This window comes from Molothrus ater, chromosome Z (assembly GCF_012460135.2).
Source record: "Molothrus ater isolate BHLD 08-10-18 breed brown headed cowbird chromosome Z, BPBGC_Mater_1.1, whole genome shotgun sequence".
Classification (NCBI taxonomy): domain Eukaryota; kingdom Metazoa; phylum Chordata; class Aves; order Passeriformes; family Icteridae; genus Molothrus; species Molothrus ater.
Window position 1 is genome coordinate 22,425,189 of NC_050511.2, and position 19,442 is coordinate 22,444,630.

At 41.0% G+C, this 19,442-nt stretch overlaps 1 protein-coding gene across 1 annotated transcript in view; it reads right to left on the minus strand.

Annotated features, from left to right (window-relative positions):
- The window catches only part of THBS4 (thrombospondin 4), a 38,637-nt gene that overhangs the window by 14,160 nt on the left and 5,035 nt on the right, over nt 1-19,442 (minus strand). The window contains exons 3-10 of the mRNA XM_036403882.1: nt 16,007-16,254; nt 14,818-14,923; nt 9,305-9,387; nt 8,664-8,715; nt 7,751-7,923; nt 4,478-4,615; nt 3,804-3,881; nt 396-548 (exon numbers count right to left, since the gene is read on the minus strand). Coding sequence (XP_036259775.1) covers nt 396-548; nt 3,804-3,881; nt 4,478-4,615; nt 7,751-7,923; nt 8,664-8,715; nt 9,305-9,387; nt 14,818-14,923; nt 16,007-16,254 — 1,031 coding nt within the window. The remainder of the gene's footprint in view (nt 1-395; nt 549-3,803; nt 3,882-4,477; nt 4,616-7,750; nt 7,924-8,663; nt 8,716-9,304; nt 9,388-14,817; nt 14,924-16,006; nt 16,255-19,442) is intronic.

Consider the following 19,442-nt stretch of genomic DNA (forward strand, 5'->3'; position numbering starts at 1 on the left):
TCATCTCTACCAGCCAGCAAATACAGACACATTGGCTCTGCAGAGAAGATCCTTACTCACAGCTATGTAGCTGAGCACCAGGAGAGGAATTTGCCCTTGTGATGTCTTCTCTAGATGACACTTGACAGTCATTTCTGAGGGGACAGAAAGTCTACAAAAGTGATTCCTAAAGATCTAATTACACAGGCACAGTGAATATGATACATTAATATGGCTGCTTTACAGACATGTGGCAAGAACAAAACAATTGCAAGCCAGTTTTCACAGCTGGTCTTGGCCAGTGTGCCATAATTAGTAAAACATCCAACTGTATAAAATGACCACAAAGCCGTTCTCATTTCCAGCCTAAAAATGGTTGGATTTCACTGTAAAAATGCATGAATTAATGAACTCACAATACATGTCACCTCTCCTCTCCTCTCCTCAATACAACGGGCATGGATGCTGCATGGATTGAGGGCTCGATTCCTACAGCTCCGTTCAGCCTGGCATCCCCTGGTTTGGTCCCCTGTATATCCTGGTTTGCACTGGCCACAGTGGTAAGACCCCTGTAAGAACAAGAAGTCATTAGCCAGCCTTTTAATTGTACTTTTTTCCTTTTTAAAGCAAGCACAAGAGCAAGATTCAAGTCATACTGTTTATGCTGTGCAAGTGTAGTTTTTCATCCATTGAGGCCTCTTGTGAACAAACTTAATTTTCTACAGGAAAATGATATTTGGCTCCCAGAGTGCAAGCTGAAAAACATTCTCAACTCTTGCCTGTTTAGATCAGTGTTTTGTTAAGCCAGAGAGAACTCATGTAGCAGCAAAAGCTTCTTCATGATGCCTTGTCCTTGCCAGCATCACCCTGCGCTGCTTCCAAGTGGCTGAAACTTTGTGCAAAACTTGAAGCGTCAGCTGATTAATCATCAGGGCCGGATGATCTTATTTCACTGTAAAGCACACCTATCAGTCTATCAACTGGGCCCAAATTTTAATCAAAGAGTGATAAGAAAGTTCATCATGTCTTTGTCCTGTTTATTTTTAAGCTAAAATGTTTTTAAGCCAATTTGATCCAAATCTTCTTCTTCAGAAAATAATTCTGTATCTGAAGACGTAGCCATCCTCATTTACACTGCAATAAGAACATCCATGTAAGTTTTTGCTATGGTTTACCATGACACATGTATATGTATTTCATATGTATTACATATGTATTACACAAAGGAGCTAAGCCAAGGAATCTCACTATGTGCTGACTTAATCCCCATATGAGATATAAGCAGATAAATGCAGATAAGGTGAGATCTTCTTTAGGTATCCAAACCATTCCTGTCTCACATTCCTATAGACCTGTAACTTAAGACATAAAAGTTAATTGAGCACAATCTTTTTATCTTGTGGAGAATTATTATTTTTTGACATGTCAAGGGACAGAAATGGGTGGATCTCAGACAAACATGTGCGTCCAATCATTGGTGAAACTGAGCTGCTTCATACAACTTCACTCTTCGTGTACAAAGTCTGTTGGAAGAACTGTCAGGACTGTCGTAGTCCACCATTACAGAGAATCTACTTACTGCTCAGATGGGCATTTTTTATCCCCATTCTTAATTTTGTTACAAATTTAACTCTGTTCTGTCTGCATACTTTCAGGATGAAGATGAAAATAAACAGATGACTGAAGAGTAAAATAATCCTTGGGTGATGCAAATGGTATGGCTTATTTAAAACACACCAGCCTGTGCACTTTATCCTAATGGACGCCAGGGTAGTATATTCTGGAGTCTGCTGAATTTGCTTTGTATATTCTGTCCTATATCAAGCTCTGATATGCATTAAAATAGCCTCTTAGGTGGCATTTCCAGACCAGACTGTTTCTGAAGGGATACAGGATTAGGAACCACACATTGCTCTGTTTGGACAGATGGCAGGACACTTGGTGCCTGCCCTCTGCAGACAGGGCCCCATGGCTTCCCCAAGAAGCTCCATGTCTAGTCATGCAGCAAGATACAAAATGTGACAGTAAATGTTCTAGATATTAAAAAAAGATACAAACACACTGAACAGTGGAAGCAGCCCTAAGAAAACAAGCTTATTCTCAAGGAAAAATAACACTGAACACAAATGGCAGCCTCAACAATGCCTTGCTGCAGAAAGGACCACCCCTACACCTGAAGGATACTTTTAACCTTTCTCCTGCTATGAAGAAACCCTGTGGCATATCCAGGACAACCAGGGAATCAGGCCAAGCCAGCACAGATTTATGAAAGTTGGGTCCTGCTTGTTCTGTAACAGGGTGACCGGCTCAGTGGATGGGCCTCTGACACCATTTCCCACAGCAATCCCCCAGGGCAGCAGCTGATGGTTTGGGCAGGTGTACTATTCATGAGGTGAAAAATGTCTGGATGGCCAGGCCCAGAGAGTGGTGGTGAGCAGAGTTACATCCAGCTGTTCAGTCCAGTTTTCAGTCCAGTTCAGTGCTCATCCAGGTGTTCAGTCACCACTGCTGTTCCACAAGGCAGCTCCGCAGGCTGGGGCAGAGTGGCTGGAAAGCTGCCCACAGGAAAAGGACCTGGGAGTTCCAGTGACAGCAGCTGAACATGAGCCAGGCTGTGCCCAGGTGGCCAAGAAGGCCAATGGCATCCTGCCCTGGATCAGCAATGCTGTGGCCAGCAGGGCCAGGGCAGGAATTGGCCCCTATACTGGGCAATGGTGAGGCCATACCTAGAGGGCTGTGTTTAGTTTTGGGCTCTTCACTACAAGAAAGGCACTGAGGTGCTAGAATGAGTCCAGAGAAGGGCAATGGAGCTGGTGAAGGGTCTGGAGGACAAGTCCTCTGAGGAGAGGCTGAGGGAGCTGGGGGTATTTAGCCTGAGAAAAGGAGCCTCAGGGGGACCTTCCCACTCTACAAGTACCAGAAAGGACTCTAGAAATGGGTGAGTAGTGTTCAGGTTTTTTCTCCCAGGTAAGAAGTGATAGGACAAGAAGAATAATGGCCTCAGATCTTCAGGCCCTCTCAGGTCAGCGGAGATTAAGATTGAATAGTAGCAAGAATTTGTTTGCACAAAGAATTATCAAGCATTGAAACAGGTTGCCCAGCAAAGTGGTGGACTCACTATTCTTGAAAGTGTTCAAAATAGGTGCGGATGTAACACTTGTAGTGGCGGGATTATCAGTGCTGTGTTACAAGTTGGACTTGGCCTTAAGGGTCTTTTCTATCATAAATAATTATATGATCATGTAATTCTATGTCCAGCTTGCTTCATATCATTAAAGTGGTCGTATGTCCTTCTTATTGGATCCTAACATCTTTCAAACCATTTTTACTTCTCCTATACTTGCTCTCCTGGGTTGAATATATATGGGCATTAACCTTGTACCAATTGCAGCTCTCTTTGTTTCCATTTATTTAGAGGGATAGCTGTTATTCTACACGTAACTCCTATAAAGAGAGCACCCAGGGGAACAGCTTGTTGCCACAGTTCTCAGGAGGCAGGAGATAAGGGAAGCAAAGGTTTAATCTTTCAGAGGAGGTTTTTTGCAACAACATACCCACAACACACATCACTGGATGGTATGGAGGGAAGAGCTCCTGCTCTTCAGGGAAAGTGATAAGGATACAATTTAGATGAATGTGTTCATGACAAATCAAATATTGATTTTTTTATTATTAGCTTGGAAAACAGAAAAGGCGTCTTTGATTTATAAGAAAAAAAAATGCATTATTAATTCATCTTTCATCAGACCCATAAATCCAATCCTAGCCTCATGGTATTTTAAAGCAATTGATTTTTTTAAAGGCAAAAATGAAAAGACACTTACCAAAGTGTTTATGCAATGGGAATTCGGAACACAGAGTCCATGTCCTCCATTCTGACATTCATCAATATCTAAGCAGACCTAGCAATAAGCCAAATCCAGAAATAATAAAATTAAGTAAATTTATTGACATCAAAGACTGAAGAAATAACACCAAAGTTTAAGACTAAAAAAGAGATGTAGCCTCTGCTGAAACTGCTCTCAGAATGTCACAGACATTATCCATAGGCTAACTTTCTAAACCCTAAAGAAGTAGAAAATTTCAACTTTAGAATGTACTCTGGTTCATGCAGAAGAGTTTACACAAAAACTGTGTTCCCATTCTAGGGTGCTTACAGAAATACAAAAAAATATTACAGTAAAATAGGCCTTTTTAATAATTTTCTTTCTAGTTCAAAGCCAGTTTACAGAACCCCCTGAAGGTGATCAGAGATACTTACAAAGATTACGACATTTTTTCTTGTCTCTATGCCAGTCAAGAGTATTAGATTGTTAATACTCCCATTACAGCTATGCAAACACAATTCAGATCTCTAACTGAAACACTCTGAGCTCTGCCTAACAGCATAAGGCAATTGTGGAACAACTGAAACATAAATACCATTCAATACAGATGCACTTCTAATATAAAACCAGCACCTTGCAATGGAGGTTGTCATGGAGGTGCTACCACTCACCTGCTTATTGCTCTTGGCATAGCTGAGTCCTATCCCTTGCACAGTTTGTCCCGTGTATCCTGGAGGACAGGTCTCACACCGGAAACCTGGAGCAGTGTTCACACATCGCACACCAGGGAAGCAAGGGTTGTAACGACACTGCAAAGAAAAAATGAACCAAGCACATATTTGTGCTTCAGTAACATCCAAACTCTGACTGCGAGTACAGACCTCAAGGCAAAGGCAATGCTACATTCAACACCTGTATGTCCTCTGTTCAGAGAGGGCTTAGACAGGAAACCGTCTCTGCAGGTATCTCTGATCTCAGTAAGTCTTCAGCTATCTCTGTAATTTAAATATCATTTGCAACCTTCCATTACAGCCTATAGTTGATGTTCTAAACTCTCACCCTGAATCTTTCCTTTAACTAGGAAGATTCAGATCCCTTGGAGGCTGAAGACCACAATATTAGGAAAGCCACATAACTCCAAGCCTCCAAACACCCCTTCTAATGTGTTTTGTACACACAGAAGTGGCAGCAGCATTTTCCTTCATTTATATTTGGACAAATCTCATAGCCAAGGAAGGAATCCAAACATAAGCCAGATAAGCAGGAATGTGTCAGTGGCATCCACACATTTCTAGACTGGAGGCCCACAGACAATCCTTGGAACTTATCCCAAAATATCACATGTCCACAAAATCACCCTTGGCCTGAAGGCACCGTTCACTTCATTGCTTTATGCAGTTTTTCAAAACAGCTGTGACCGATTTCACTGGTCTTGTGGGTGCCAACGTGGGAAACAGATCCCACACTGCTGCCTTTCCAACATCAACAACTAGCTGCTAGGTAATGTTTATGAAAGTACCAAAACCATCAACATGCCATCCTGCTGCACAGGGCTCAAAGACAACAATGAATAAGTAACATGACAAAGGAATACTAGAAAGTTTTTAAAAATGCCTTTTTTTACTCCTTCCATCACTAACAGAAAAACTTATGCAAGATGGAGGGCGAGCAAACCAGACAATGCACACCTACAAGAGACCTGCAACTTGTAACCAAACACACACACACACACGGAAGCAAGAAAAGACATGTTTAATATCGCACTGTGTTTGACAGACAGATTTGTTAATAGTACATCAGTCAGTAATACGAGGAAAACGGCAAACCGAGGACAGACATTTTGTGCCTCCTTATTTTGTTGTGGATTCTTTGTTGTAGGCAGCAGAGGGCACCCAAATTACACAGCACAGAAAGCAGAGCTGCAGCTCCCAAGATAATGGGCACCAGAATACCAAAGTAATGTCTTCAAAATGGTAATGAATTAGGGAGGGTACTACACAGAAATTGACACCGACAGGGAAGATGATGGCAGCTCTTAGGGATCTTCCATATTTGTCTTTGCCAGAATTTGTACACTTTCTTTTTAAATGCCTATTATCAGGAAGTACGGAAATAGCTCGTTCATAAAAGGCTTTAAATAAATTTATAAAAACAAAACAAAACCAACCAACCAAACAAAAAAACTTTCCTGTGTATCAGGAAAACTTTCCTGCATATCAGGGAAACTTTCCTGTATATCAGCTAACTCAGGAAAACAGTACCATGACACATCCCTCTCATTAGACAATTCAAAATGATTGCTATTTATTGCTTCTTTATTTCTCCCTGTGCAACTCAGTAAAAATCCAGCTGATTAAGTAGGTATTTCCTGGTGAACAAAACTGCTCTTGACAAGGTGGCATTTTAATGGCAGTGTCCAAATAAAGATCTCATAATAAGCAAGACTTTATGATACAATTTTGACAAAAATTCCTTGCTGTTTCTAATGTGAAAGCAGGTCATCTTTCATGTGGAATGGTGGCAGGAAGATGAAGCTACATGAATCTCCAGTGATTAGAGCCTGACTACTAACAGACAACCACTATAATATCAAGCCATCATAAACCAGTCTCTGTTTCTTTTTCCACCACTGCTGTAATGGGTAGAGTTGCTCCTGAAAATGGCAGGGAGGAGATTATTGCCATGCTTTGCCTTAGTCTGAAAATAGCTCAGGAGGCAAAACCCATCCATACTGGCAGGCTCCACCTAGACTGGCTTGAGCCTCACACCATGGCTGTCTGTAGCATGAAATATGTACCACAGCTGTCTTGGATCCATCACTTGCATTCACATTTCAGAGCTTCACCTCCATTTTCTGTGCCTTCTGTTGCAGCAGACACAGTTCATGCCATGTAAGGCAAAACAAGAGACATTGCCAATGCCTCAGGAAACTGCCACCCTTAACTCACTTTCTCTCCCCAGTGCTTTTTGCAGACAGGTGTAAGGTACATCAAATCCTCTCCTGGTGGTCTACAGGAGGAAGTAAATCAAAAGAGCAGTCAAAGCACATTTCCTGTTGGCTAGGAAGGAGAAATAGGGAATTGCTTTTGCTGTTTTACATTATTAAACAGGTACACTGGTAGAACCGTGTTATCCACAGTTATGACCTAATTCTGCTGGTTCCTTGGTCTACTACATCCAGGTACTTTTTCACAGAAAAGACTAAAGAGTAATGGTGAAAATCATCCCACAGAAAAAATGCAGTGAACTTGTAAGTGGTTTTGTTGTTTCTGTTCTGAGTGTCACATTCCAATTAACACAGGTTTTCTTTGTTTAAGATAATGTAGATTTATTAATTCAGTCCTCAATACAAACAAGCTATGAATTTCTAACATATAGCACAAGAAAAAAGTAGATTTGAATCAACATGATCAGATTTCAACAAATACAAAGCAAAAGGAACAATGACAATGATTGTTTATCTTCTTTCACAGACTTCTAAGGTACGGATGCAAACGTGACTCCAGTCTGGGTTGAAGAGAAGAATTTGGTCTCCAAGGCTCCTTCAGGAGCACAAAAATTTAAAGAAACAAAGCCCATATTAAAAAAAAAAGTGCTTCCGCAGCCTATAACAGAAGCTATAGCATCTTCTTGTGAAACACACCTGACAATGTCAAAAGTGTGTTTTGGCTGGGTTTAGATTCTGGGTTTTTTTCCAAACATTACGCTTCTTTAAGTGACTTCTCAACTCACCAGAGTGGTTCAAGTTTTCACACACATAACCTCCATAAAGTTGAAGAAACAGCAAAACAGGGATATAAAATCAAATCAGAATGAATTAATATTCACTGTGCAAGCAGTCAGTAAATGCTGAAGACAGAAAGTATTAGCAACCCATTGATATGTATGAAACAGTTGCTTTTTAGCTTTTTTTTTGCAACATTCAGTGAAAGTAGCTATTTTACCTCATCAATATCTGAGCATGTAACTCCATTTCCTGTGAGTCCTTCAGGGCAGGGCCCACACTGAAATCCCTCTGCTGTCTCCATGCACCTCACTCCCCTGAAGCAGGAATTAACTTCACATTTCGGTTTAGTGCGCCTAGGAAGCTGAGTTGGAAAACTCACAGTGCCTAAACCTTTAATGCAGAGAGAACAAGAGTTTCAGTGGTTGAAAGAAATGCTCATCATGGCCCTCAGCTGGCAAGCATTCTGAAGAAATTCCCAAGACACTTCATGTCCCTGCACTGTGCTGCTGCTGCTGCCACCAGCTGTGCTGTGGCTGAAAGGCTCCATCCCAGGAATAGCTCAGGAACTTACTGTGTCCCCAGCAAAGGGAAATTGAGGCTATTCTTCTAGGTTCATGTGCTTCTCCTGGCTACATATGGGAGTCTTCCTTCTAGGTCTGTCCTAAAACAGACCTGGTCTGTCCTAAAACAGACCTGCTGCTGGCCAAGGCAGGGAACTCAGAAAGCAAAGGATCTTCCTCAGACTCATAATGCCAGCCAGAGCAGAATACGACTTCTCCCTTGTCCTTCTACTAAGATTGTGCATGAGATAGCTGGGAGACAATGCCTCCCTCCACTGGAACATGTGGCACAGCTTTGTGTCAGAGTGAGAACTGACAGTACAGCCTGAGTGGCACTGCTTGGTTTAGTGGCATTTTATCGCCCAATAGGTGGTGGTTGGGTCTGTGGAAGCTTTTCCTCTAATGAAAATCTATTTTAAGTTTGTGTCCAGATACAAATACACCCACAATTTTGGACACAGTATTTTTAAAAAGTACTTTTTAGAAACCACATAAAGCTAATGTGATCAATACTAGTTTTAAAACAACTCTAATATCTTCTAGATTATCAGCAATAACAGGAATACTCACCACATGCTTGGCACTCAGCTATGGTATTTCTCAGAAAAGTTGTTTCTTTGACCTTGAGAATTTAGAAAATCAATGTTATTTAGGTACAGATAGTTCCAGTTTGCACCTGGCTGAGAGAGGAACTATTAGTCCCCAAACCATGCAACATGCCACTCAAACCATGCAACACAGGTAATTGGTCTTAAATGAGATGCTCTTTGTACTCCATAAAATTAAGGATATGGATAATGGATGTACTTCAGTTCAGCCTTCAAGGTCCAAAGCTCCTTATTTGACCAAAGGAATGTGCCACCAGCAATTTCAGTTCTGTCACCCACCAGCAAGTGAAACAAATGCAATTTCACTCCATGCAACAGACTCACAATATCTAATAGTGGGCTAGGATGTCTACTCTACTTCCTCACCAGACACTAAATTTTCTGGATCTGAATAAGCAAGCCGCATACACTCCCACATTCAATGATTCTCCCTTGCAAGCAGAGGGTACCAGGACCTATATGGTTATTTCTTCTTGATTGTGTCATGCCTTCAGGGCAATAACTCTACACAGGAGTTTACTGCTTACCCTGCCCTGAAGTCTGTGCTGATTCTATCAAAGGAGCAAAACTGGGATATTTCACACCAAAGCCTCTAAACATTACCTGTTGTCTAAGAAGGTCTTTTACATCTCCCAGTAATTGGTTCATCTGCATCATTTGACCCATCAGCTGCCTATTAAAATCACCTGCAGGGAAACAGCAATGGAAAAGATCGCACAGCATAACTTTTCTTCATTTGTCATGGTAATTTCTGAGATATAAGATAGAAATGCCATGAAGAGCCATAGAGGGCAGACACTACTGTTATGCAAACCCTATAGAAATCATCACGGCAAACACAGTATTTACCTCAAATTTTATTGTCTGATTTTCATTAACTCAAGGCTTTTCTGGACTGAACTCCTCATATACCACAGAAATGGGCAAAGCAGAAAGCTCTCCACAGAGAGAAAAATAAGATCACAATTCTTCTACCATTACTTCAGTGTTAAGGCTCTCCTGGGCAACTAAGGCCACCAGTGCTAGTGGTTCCTCCCAAGGCCTGAGACCAGCAGCCCTGAGTAAAAACCTCAGGATTTCAGAACTGGATATTTGTGATAACCTATTTGGGGCAGGAGGGCAAGGTGAGGCCATGAAGCATGTGTGCATGCAATGGGAAGATACCCTGCGTAAATGTATTCCCTGTCATAGAATCAGAGTCATAGAATCATCAGTGTTGGAAGAGACCTTTAAGATCACACAGTCTAACCATCCACCCAACACTACCGCTGTGACCCCTAAACCACTAAACCATCAGCTTAGCACCAGATACAGCATACACCAGATACAACCATCCAAATTACCTCCAGGTAATTCCACCACCTCCCCGGGCAACTTATTCCAATGCCTGACCACCCTAATAATGAAAAAATATTTCTAATATCTAAGCTGAATCTCCCCTGCCTCAGTTTAAGGCCATTTCCTGATGTCCTCCTACTACAGGCATGGCAGAAGAGACCAGCACCCACCTGGCTGTACCCTCCTCTCAGGTGGTTGTAGAAAGCAATGAAGTCCCCCTGAGCCTCCTCCTGTTGAGACTGAACAAACCCAGCTGCCTCAGCTGTTTCTCATATGACACATTTTCTGGTCCTTTCACCAGTCCTGTTGCCCTTCACTGGACACACTCCAGCACCTCAATCTCATATTTAAAGTGAGGAGCCCAAAAGTGAACACAGGATTTGAGGCACAGCCTCACCAATTCTGAGTACAGGGGGTTGATAACTTCCCTAGTCCTGATGGCATAGCACAGTTGTAACCACTACTGATTCATACATATTTTTCAAAGTGAAGTTACCCAGCTTTCTGAGCAAGCTCACTGTGAAGCTCTGAGAACACATCAACAGTGCCTGGTCTGACAAAACAGTGTTTTTAGTAACTGCAATAGTCACTTTGCTTCTCTTCTCAAAGGCAGCTCATCACACTGCACAAATTTCATGGCTGCATTTGCTTCGGAGAGGTGCAGAATTTGTATGGACTCACAAAACATCTACTCAACACAGTGTGAACTCACACCAGAAGTCAGTCTTCAACACCAAGTAACCAATTAAAGACCTCTAAAACAAGACCAAAAGTTACATCTGTAATGAGCTATAGGGAAGGACCAGATCAAACCCAAGATCTTCACAGGAGATTTTAATATTTTAAATGAAACACTGGCTTTGAGACAGTGACAGAGAAGAAGCAGAAAGCGTGTTTAGCACAGTAGCTTGTAGTTGCTTCTCTTTGCAGCTTACTTATGAATTTGTACCTCTCAAGAAGAAGATATTTGTTTACTTCTCTAAGTCTCTATCTAAAAACAAACTTCAAAAATATATGCTCTTCCACAGTCTAGGCAGGCAGGATATTTTGATATTATGCCTGATAGCTTCAGGGAGGTTTATTCATATGTTATTTTTGTGAGTACTGAAAGCTTATATGAAAAATGCATCTCTTAATGTTTACCTCATTGTTTTGTACTTCAAAGCATGTCTAACTGTTTCCAAACATTCTAATGGGAACCATCCAAATCCTCACATACTGGGTTTTCTTCACTTTGTATTTTCTCATTCAAACACTGAACAAGTTTGAAGTCAGGAATCACCTGTTCCAGAGCCTGCTTCTGTTCCAGTCCTAACCTTGCCATATTTTTATTTGGGTGACAACAGCAGGACATAATATCATGGGTATTTCAGAATCCCATAGTGGAACCTGGCACAGGCTGTCAGGCCAGATGCTGGGGTCTGTTCTTATTTTATTTTTAAAACAAAGGCTAATTCAGGCATTACTGGTTGAAACCTGCAAAAAATTCTCAAGACTTCAGATGGTGTCTTTTGGTTAGCATCTAAATCAAAACCAGACCTATTCCGTAGTTAAGTTTTGCAGACTGCTGAACATTAAGGTGGACTAAACGGGTTAAACTGCCATGAACTACATGCCCTGTGTGCAAATTTAGACAGAGCAGAAACAGCTGAATACACCTGGTTTTGGTTTTTTTCTTCCATTAAAAGTAATTCCAACAGCAGGCCCCACTTGCAGCAGAATAACCAATGTTTAGGGATAAGTACTCAGAGAGGATTTTAAGGAAGCTGTCAGTCCACAATATTGTGGATCCAGGAGAAAGCAGGTAAGCAAAAGGTACCAGCATGAAGCTATACAGTTATCTAGCCCTTCCACGTAGCCTCTTTCATCCATACCCCTAATATCTTGTAAGGCAACTCCACAGTTCAGCTACTCCATAGCTCTATATTCTTGAATCATCAACAGTATGATTAACAGAGTAGCTTTCACAGTAATAACTAAGTTCAGAGACTGCTCTGAAGTATTACTGACCAACCGGGAACTGAAGTCCCCATCTTTCTCTTGCCAGGATATCCAGCTTCGTTCCACAGCCAACTGGCCCAGATGTGCACAAACAATAGCCACCGTAAAACACCTCATAGCTATTGCTTCTACCTCTCTTAGGAACAACAGCTCTCTGGCTCAAGCAACACATTTGCTCCTGTCTGTGTCATTCAAATCCTGAATCGTCATTCTAAGAGAATGACACCCATAGAATCATGGAACAGCCTGAGTTGGGAGGGACTTACCAGGATTATCAGGTCAAATCCTGGCCCCACATGGGACAATCCCAAGAATCACACCGTGTGTGTGAGAACATTGTCCAACTTCTTGAACTCTGGAAGATTGTGGTTTCTTGACCAGAGAGCGAACCAGGACTATAGTACAGATGATGACTAACAATAAGAAACGTTTCTGAACAGCCTATAATCTTTCACCAAAGAAGCTGTATGAACAAGTTTTATGTGGAATTAAGAAGAGGCAGGTTCCAAGTATACAGAAGGAAATATTCCTCAGATATGTGATAGATTTCTTGACCATGCATTTAAAACTGACTGGACAGATTCATGCACAAAAACATATATTGAATACAAAGCACAAAGACATCACGACTGAGTCAAGAGCTCTGAATACCATGAACTGGAGAACAGTGAAGCATTCAGAGAAAGCCACACTCTCCCTTCCATTAGTCTCTTGCCCGTGGGTCTATATTGACATACTGTCTCTAACAGCAACTTGTTTAAAGAACCTTTGGTCCAGTGCAATATAGCTTTTTTATTTTTAATACTTTGTCAGGTTCAGGTACCCTACATGAACTATACAACCTCCTAAGATCCCTTGGGACTAGAATGATCTTGTGATGATGATCACATGCAGCGTACTAATCTCAGCTACCAAACCCAGTGCACCTCGCATTCTAATTTCCTACCCAAACACAAAAACCCAAATATACATCTTCAGCCTGTGTCTGATCATCATAATCTCATCCCACTGCTTAGGTGTCTCAGCCTCACAGACTGAACATGGAGGTAATGCTTCTGTGAAAGCAATGAGCAAAAACCAGGCACACAGTCAAAGCCACGTACAGTTATTCAGGTCCAAAGCACTCCCCAGGATTTTCCAATTAATATGAAAGCACAGATTTTTACCAAGACATTAGGGCTTACCCCCCTATACAGCTGAACAGTTGCATTCCAGCTTTTCATGGAAGTAGGCACAATTGACATTATCTGATATACCACTGCCATAGAAGGGCATCATGATGCATACACAAAGTTCAAGGCAGAAAAGTTAAAATTGCCGTTGGAACACCCACCTTTTCTTTTGGTGGATTAGACTATGTAGACTTTGGATGTATTTATGTGAGTAGTTGGGTTATTATTATTATTATTATTGACACTAATTCCACTTGAAAGTTAAAAGCACTGAATTTGAGAGTCTAAGACACAGAAAGATAGTCTGCCTGTATATTACGATTTGCATTATTGATTAATGAGAAAAAGATAAAAATGAAAAAGCTGCAAAAGCTGCAAGTTTGTAATTTGGAAACTTGCCGTGGGAGAACTGACAGTTTTTGCAGAAGAAAACACTGAATTACCCTTCTGTTTCAAGTTTGAATACCTGTTGGTTTAGTGAAAAAGAGAGAGCGTGAAGAATAAAATTAATTTTTTATCTAAGTGTATATAAGTTAAGAAGCAAGGAAATAGAAGTATCTGGTACGAAGGATTTACATAGATAAAAGGCAGACCAGATTTTGTTAGCACTGCAATGGTGCCTACATTCATGTGGCATACCCAGGATGCCCTCATAAAATTTCTGCATCTTGCCTCTGTTCTTATCAAAATTATCAATGCTGCAGGGTTGGGGTTGGCAGGGGGACAGGAAAGGTTACAAGAGAAAACATATCATTAATCCTGTTTCAAACCTTGAACTGAATTTCCTTCCTATGGTTGTCATATATTAACATATTCCATGCACAGTGTGAACCCCTTCTTCTCCCTCACAGCAGAAAGGCAGATGAACGAACTAGAACGACTACAGATGGGATAGTCTAGCACAGGTTTTCTGTGTCCAGAGGTCAGGAAGCACCCTCACCTAACACAGGGGATTGCATGAAGCCTCTGAGGCCCTTCAGCAGGTGACAAAAGCCTTGGCTAAATTGTGGCAGGACTAGCGGCTACTGTGCAATGGTTTTTCCCACATAGACATACAGGCTCTCTAGCCATGGCACAAATGTTTTCTTTAGTCTCCTGCAAGCTTCTTTACACATTGCTCCTCCCCTCTGGATGACAGTCCAGTGCTCAACAAGAGATTGACACTGTGAGTGTGGGTAAGTACGTGGGTAGGTCTTGCTACTCCAGTGATCTTCCTTTCACACAACCTGTAGCAACGTACCCCATTTAGCGCTACTTTCCATCTGCAACTGTTTGCAATTTGAGTACTTAAAATATTATTAAGCTGACACAAGTAGATCATCATCACAAAAACTTGTCTTCCAAATTAGGCTAAAAAACCTCTTTTAATCATTACAGACTTGTCTTTCACTAAAACAACAGATCATTGTTTTATCACCAGCAACTGTTTTATCTCCAAAGAGAGCTATTTCTAAAACATTTACAGGAAATTTTCATAGCTATAATTTAATCAAATAATTGTTATTACTTGACTATAGGCTTTTTCACATTTTCAGTATTCATCACATTAATTTCCTTACACTGGTATCATTAAGAATAATTTTAACTCCCAGTTGCAGGCCTTACCAGTGTACTGAGGTACAGGCTCAATTTGTTGAAGAAAACAATCCTGCAGGTTTCCCACTTCAGCAAGGGTTCCTCCAGTTACCAGCTTCAGTTCATCTAGTGTATCCTGGGCTCACAAGAAAAACAGAGCTCACAATTCTGGTACAACAATGGGAAGAATATGAAATATCAGACAAAGTAAATTAATTTTTTAAAGAGCGGGAGTCCATTTCATATGCATGCAGGGGTCCTACACCATTCCCTTCAGGACCACCCATTACCATTTGAACTATATAAAATCTCTAGTCTTTGCCTTGCAGATTTTGACATTGGTGTGGTTTTATTTCAAACTCTTTTTTTTTACTGTTCTAATTAATAAAATCGCACATACTAGAAGTTCCCATATTTCTGTGGCATATGATTTTGTTTTAAGTGCATCCAAAGCTGTGGTTTTTTCCTCTCCTCTCAAACAGGTACATATATTCATGTCAGGAATATGGACACATCAGTCATTCTCTATAAAAATAGGCTCACTTTCAAGCCTGTAATGAAACAAAGTAAGTGGGAAACCTTGGGGGGCAGAATGCCTTTGTACCTTCTAATAAGTATTTTTGATTAATGATGATGGAAGATGCTCTGGAAGACACTGTTTATCTCAGACTGCTGATAGGGACATGACAGGAAGCTTTATCAACTCCTGCTTGGCAGACAGAGGAAGAAAAGCTATTGCAATCAAACAGATGAGGGTTTCACTCTGGCACCAAAAGAGTCCTCCTTTCTTTTGTCTTTTTTAGGCTTTTGGCATATCAAGAAGAGGAAAGCCACATACACAGACAAGCATTGCTCATACAGGATAGCTGGAAGAAGCCAGTGAAAAGCTGCTCTTACTGCACTAGCTGAGTCCTTACAAAAAGTCCACTCCCCAAAAAACAACTAGATTGAAGTGAAGGAGGTAGTAGGTTTTTAAGATTTTATTTAAAAAGCTAAAAATTATGTCTAAAACAAATAGCATAAATATTATAGGGTTCATGTGAGCTAAGATTTCACCTGCTCCATAGGAGCTTCTATTTACATTTATTTCACAACTTAATATTAAAGTATTACTGTAGAGAGCTTGGCTGCTGTGAGGACTGAGGTTTGAATTCAGTGATCCAGAGGTTCAGTGGTGATCCCTCTAAGTCCTCAGCCTGTTCCCAGTTTCTATGCTCACCTGTGGCTTCTCTTGGAGAATGCGCAACTCAGCTGCCACCACCTTCTGAGACAGTGCTGAAAATGGTTTTGGCAAGTCCTCAATTGCACCTACTTGCAGGCAGTCCAGATACAACTCTATAGTGCTCACTCCCTGCTGCAGACCACTCAGCCACAAGATGACAGCATGGGGTTTCCCATCAGCCAGCTGGATGTTGCTAAAGATCACGGAATTCAGCCTTCCATCACTCTTCAGATAGCGCAGAACCGCTAGGACAAAACACACAGAAGGACTATCAGAGGGTAGCAGACAGCCCACGGCTGATCAAGGAACATCCTGTGGAAATCTGCAATTGCTCTGGTATTTTTCCACATGTCTGCCTCTGTAAATGCATCCCATATGCAGACACAATGGTAATAATAAACGGGACATTGACTCTCGAAGCAGCACTAGCAGGATGCTTGCATGACATTTGTGAAGCTCTGTTGCCTGAGTTTTCCTCTGCTTTGTCCAGGCCTCCCTAAATGTCTTAACCAAAGTCACTTTACAGGCCATAATGTGCTAAAACGCAAGTGGTAAAGTTACAGGGCGTAGCAGGCAGCCTCCAGTCAGCACTTTGGTATGTACATATCTGACAGACCCAGAAATACTCTGCAGAAGTGTACAACTAGAAAATCAATTTTAGTGATGCGTACTGCATACAGTGGAGCTGTCTAAGAGTGCATCCAAATGCATAATTAAAAACCAAAGGAAGCATGTTTCCAAAGCAATAACCTGCACTTCTCTGTAACAAACACTCAGTAAAACCAAAATATAATGCAGAAAAGACATAGTCCACTCCTAGGGATGACTAAACCTTTTCTCACCTCTTTTTAAAAGCCTTAGTGACTGACCTACCTGACAAAAATTCTCATTTCATTAAGTAAAATGCACCATCAAAAAAAGCCCACAGCAGTCAAATACTCTTACAATAAATGCCTGCTGAGTAATATTGAAAAGAAAGTCTCTTTCCTAAGGAAATTGGATCAGTAAGCTAGAATCTGTGAGCCAGATCTCTAGGATCAGCTAGCTAGTTCTCTCCACAAAGTCTCTCCCTGGCTCTCCAACTGCATTATCTGCAGAAGCAATGAGCTGAATGCATCTGGACAGTGCATAACTACCCTGCAATATCAGACAGACCTTCAAAGATCCCACTGATCACCAGCTGACAGCCTCTTATTTCCTGATCATAATAGTTATGAGCATGAGGAACCAAGCTGCAGAGACATCAGGCATCTAAATATTTACGTGCTGGCTCTTGCTAAAGTCTGAAATTCACAGATGGCTGGTACAGCTGTGTCAAGTGAGACCTCACAAATGATCTGACACTAAGTCAACCAAAAATTGTGGATATAGTGGAGGTAAAAGCTCATACTAGCTTTGGACCTAATAACAGCTACTTACTGAAACCATCCAATTTCTATTCATTTAACAAACTACCTTGCCATCTTTCCACTACTAATAAAATTGCTAGGATACCTGTTTGTTGCTGACCTCCCAACTTACTGTGCACATGCTCCCTAAAATTTTTTTAATTCCTCAGTCTAATGATAAAAAACCCCCAGATTTATACCAGCATGAATGGGGCAGGGTATGTCTCCATCTTTGAAGTCTACACCAGTGCTAGAGCCTCAGCAGCTGTGATCAATACCAGGAATGTTTTCACTACTGTCTATGTTAAAACACTGCCAGAGCTGATATTTCTGCAAAGGTGCATGAGGTCACCAGTAACTCGCTAAAAGGTAGCATTTCTTGACAAACTCAAAGATATGGCAAGAGAGAGTACATTGCAGGCATTTTATTTATGTGAATATTATGCACGCCTGGCCATATAAAATTGGATCTGGGCCCTGCACTCAGAGTGACCAAACACAACAGTAGCCTAGAGAAAGAAAGAGGAGATGGAGACAGGGCCCAGAACAGACTCTGCCAGAATAGTTTCAGGACAAGGAGCAATCAGACTTGGAAAGAAGATCAAGTATTCTTTCCTCAGCCAAAGCCAAATATTCATCTGGTAAACTAGAGTAGGCTTTTGAAGAGAGATTTTCTTGGATCACAGCCTCCACCTCCAAGATTTAACTCATACAAGCCCCTGCAGTATGTTTGCTGATTGAATATTTTACAGAAAATCATAAGAGTGTCACGTAAACTGCTTAAGAAACAAATTTTCAATTAAAATAGGAGCTGCTTCACAGAATTGTTTAACTGCAACACTTCTATGCACTAACTGCTGTTTGCTCCATAAAAGAATAATTAAAAAAGGATAAGAAATCCATGGACGCTATCTATCCCTGAAAGACATAATTGTCTACAGTAAGTTTAGCTGTTAACTCCCTAAATCAGATTTGGGTGCTAACTAGAAGGAACATGCAGAGAAATACCACAGATATGAAGACCCTGCATTTTGCTGAGATGCCAGCATTGGTTCATCGCTTAAGCAATGCTGTTCCATCTTGAGAGGATCATACACAACTCACACACTCCATACTTGCAGCTGACATGACAATCTTGTGGATGCAGTTTAACTTATTGTATGAAGTAGCCATATGGGATCCCTAACACTTCAGAGAAATCACGTGTGAAAACACTGCCTACCACTTGCTCACTGCCATATGCCTTAACTAAGGTGCTCTAAAGTAGTAAGGAGACAAAGAAATCCAATGAACTGTCTTGCTGCAAAAAGCCTCTCTCTCTTAAGCCAATCTTTTACATCAACCTGATGGTCAATCCTTTAAATCAAACAGGTTACAGATGTCCTCCATCTACTCAACACTGGTCACTGACAGGACAAGTTGCTCCATGCTGCCTATGCATATGCCATTATTGCGTTTGTCCTGTCACAAAGATGTAACTCAAACACCAACCCACTGAGGACAAAACCAAAAGAAACCATGTAACCTTCCACCAGAAACACTCTAACAGGCTTAAAGGACTGTCATGCAGTCACACAGACAGTTTGGAAAATCAGTTCGATATGTTCAAACTTGTATGTAAATCGACACATTTGTGCATATACATGTGTTCCTATATATATGTACAACATTTGCACACATAGATGTGCATGTGCGAGAGGGAGAGGGACTATGTGTAATTTATCATTTATTTAGCAATTAAGTAAGTCCGTGTTGGGAATTGTATGGCACTTTTGATAAGGCTGTGTGACCATGTATTACCCATTCCCTACACACACACACAGTTCTTATTCCCTTACCTCAGAAGGATTTTGGCAGACCTGATAAAACTACCAATGTTTTATTGAACTCATTCCCCAACCATGTTTAACGAAAAGATATGCTTTTCTTCTTTTGCAACATATTGAATAATTTCCCTATGTAGAAACTGAAATTCCTCAGTAGAATTTCACAGTATATGCGATTTAGCTAATTACTCGGTAGCAAATTACTATAGCAGTGGTGAA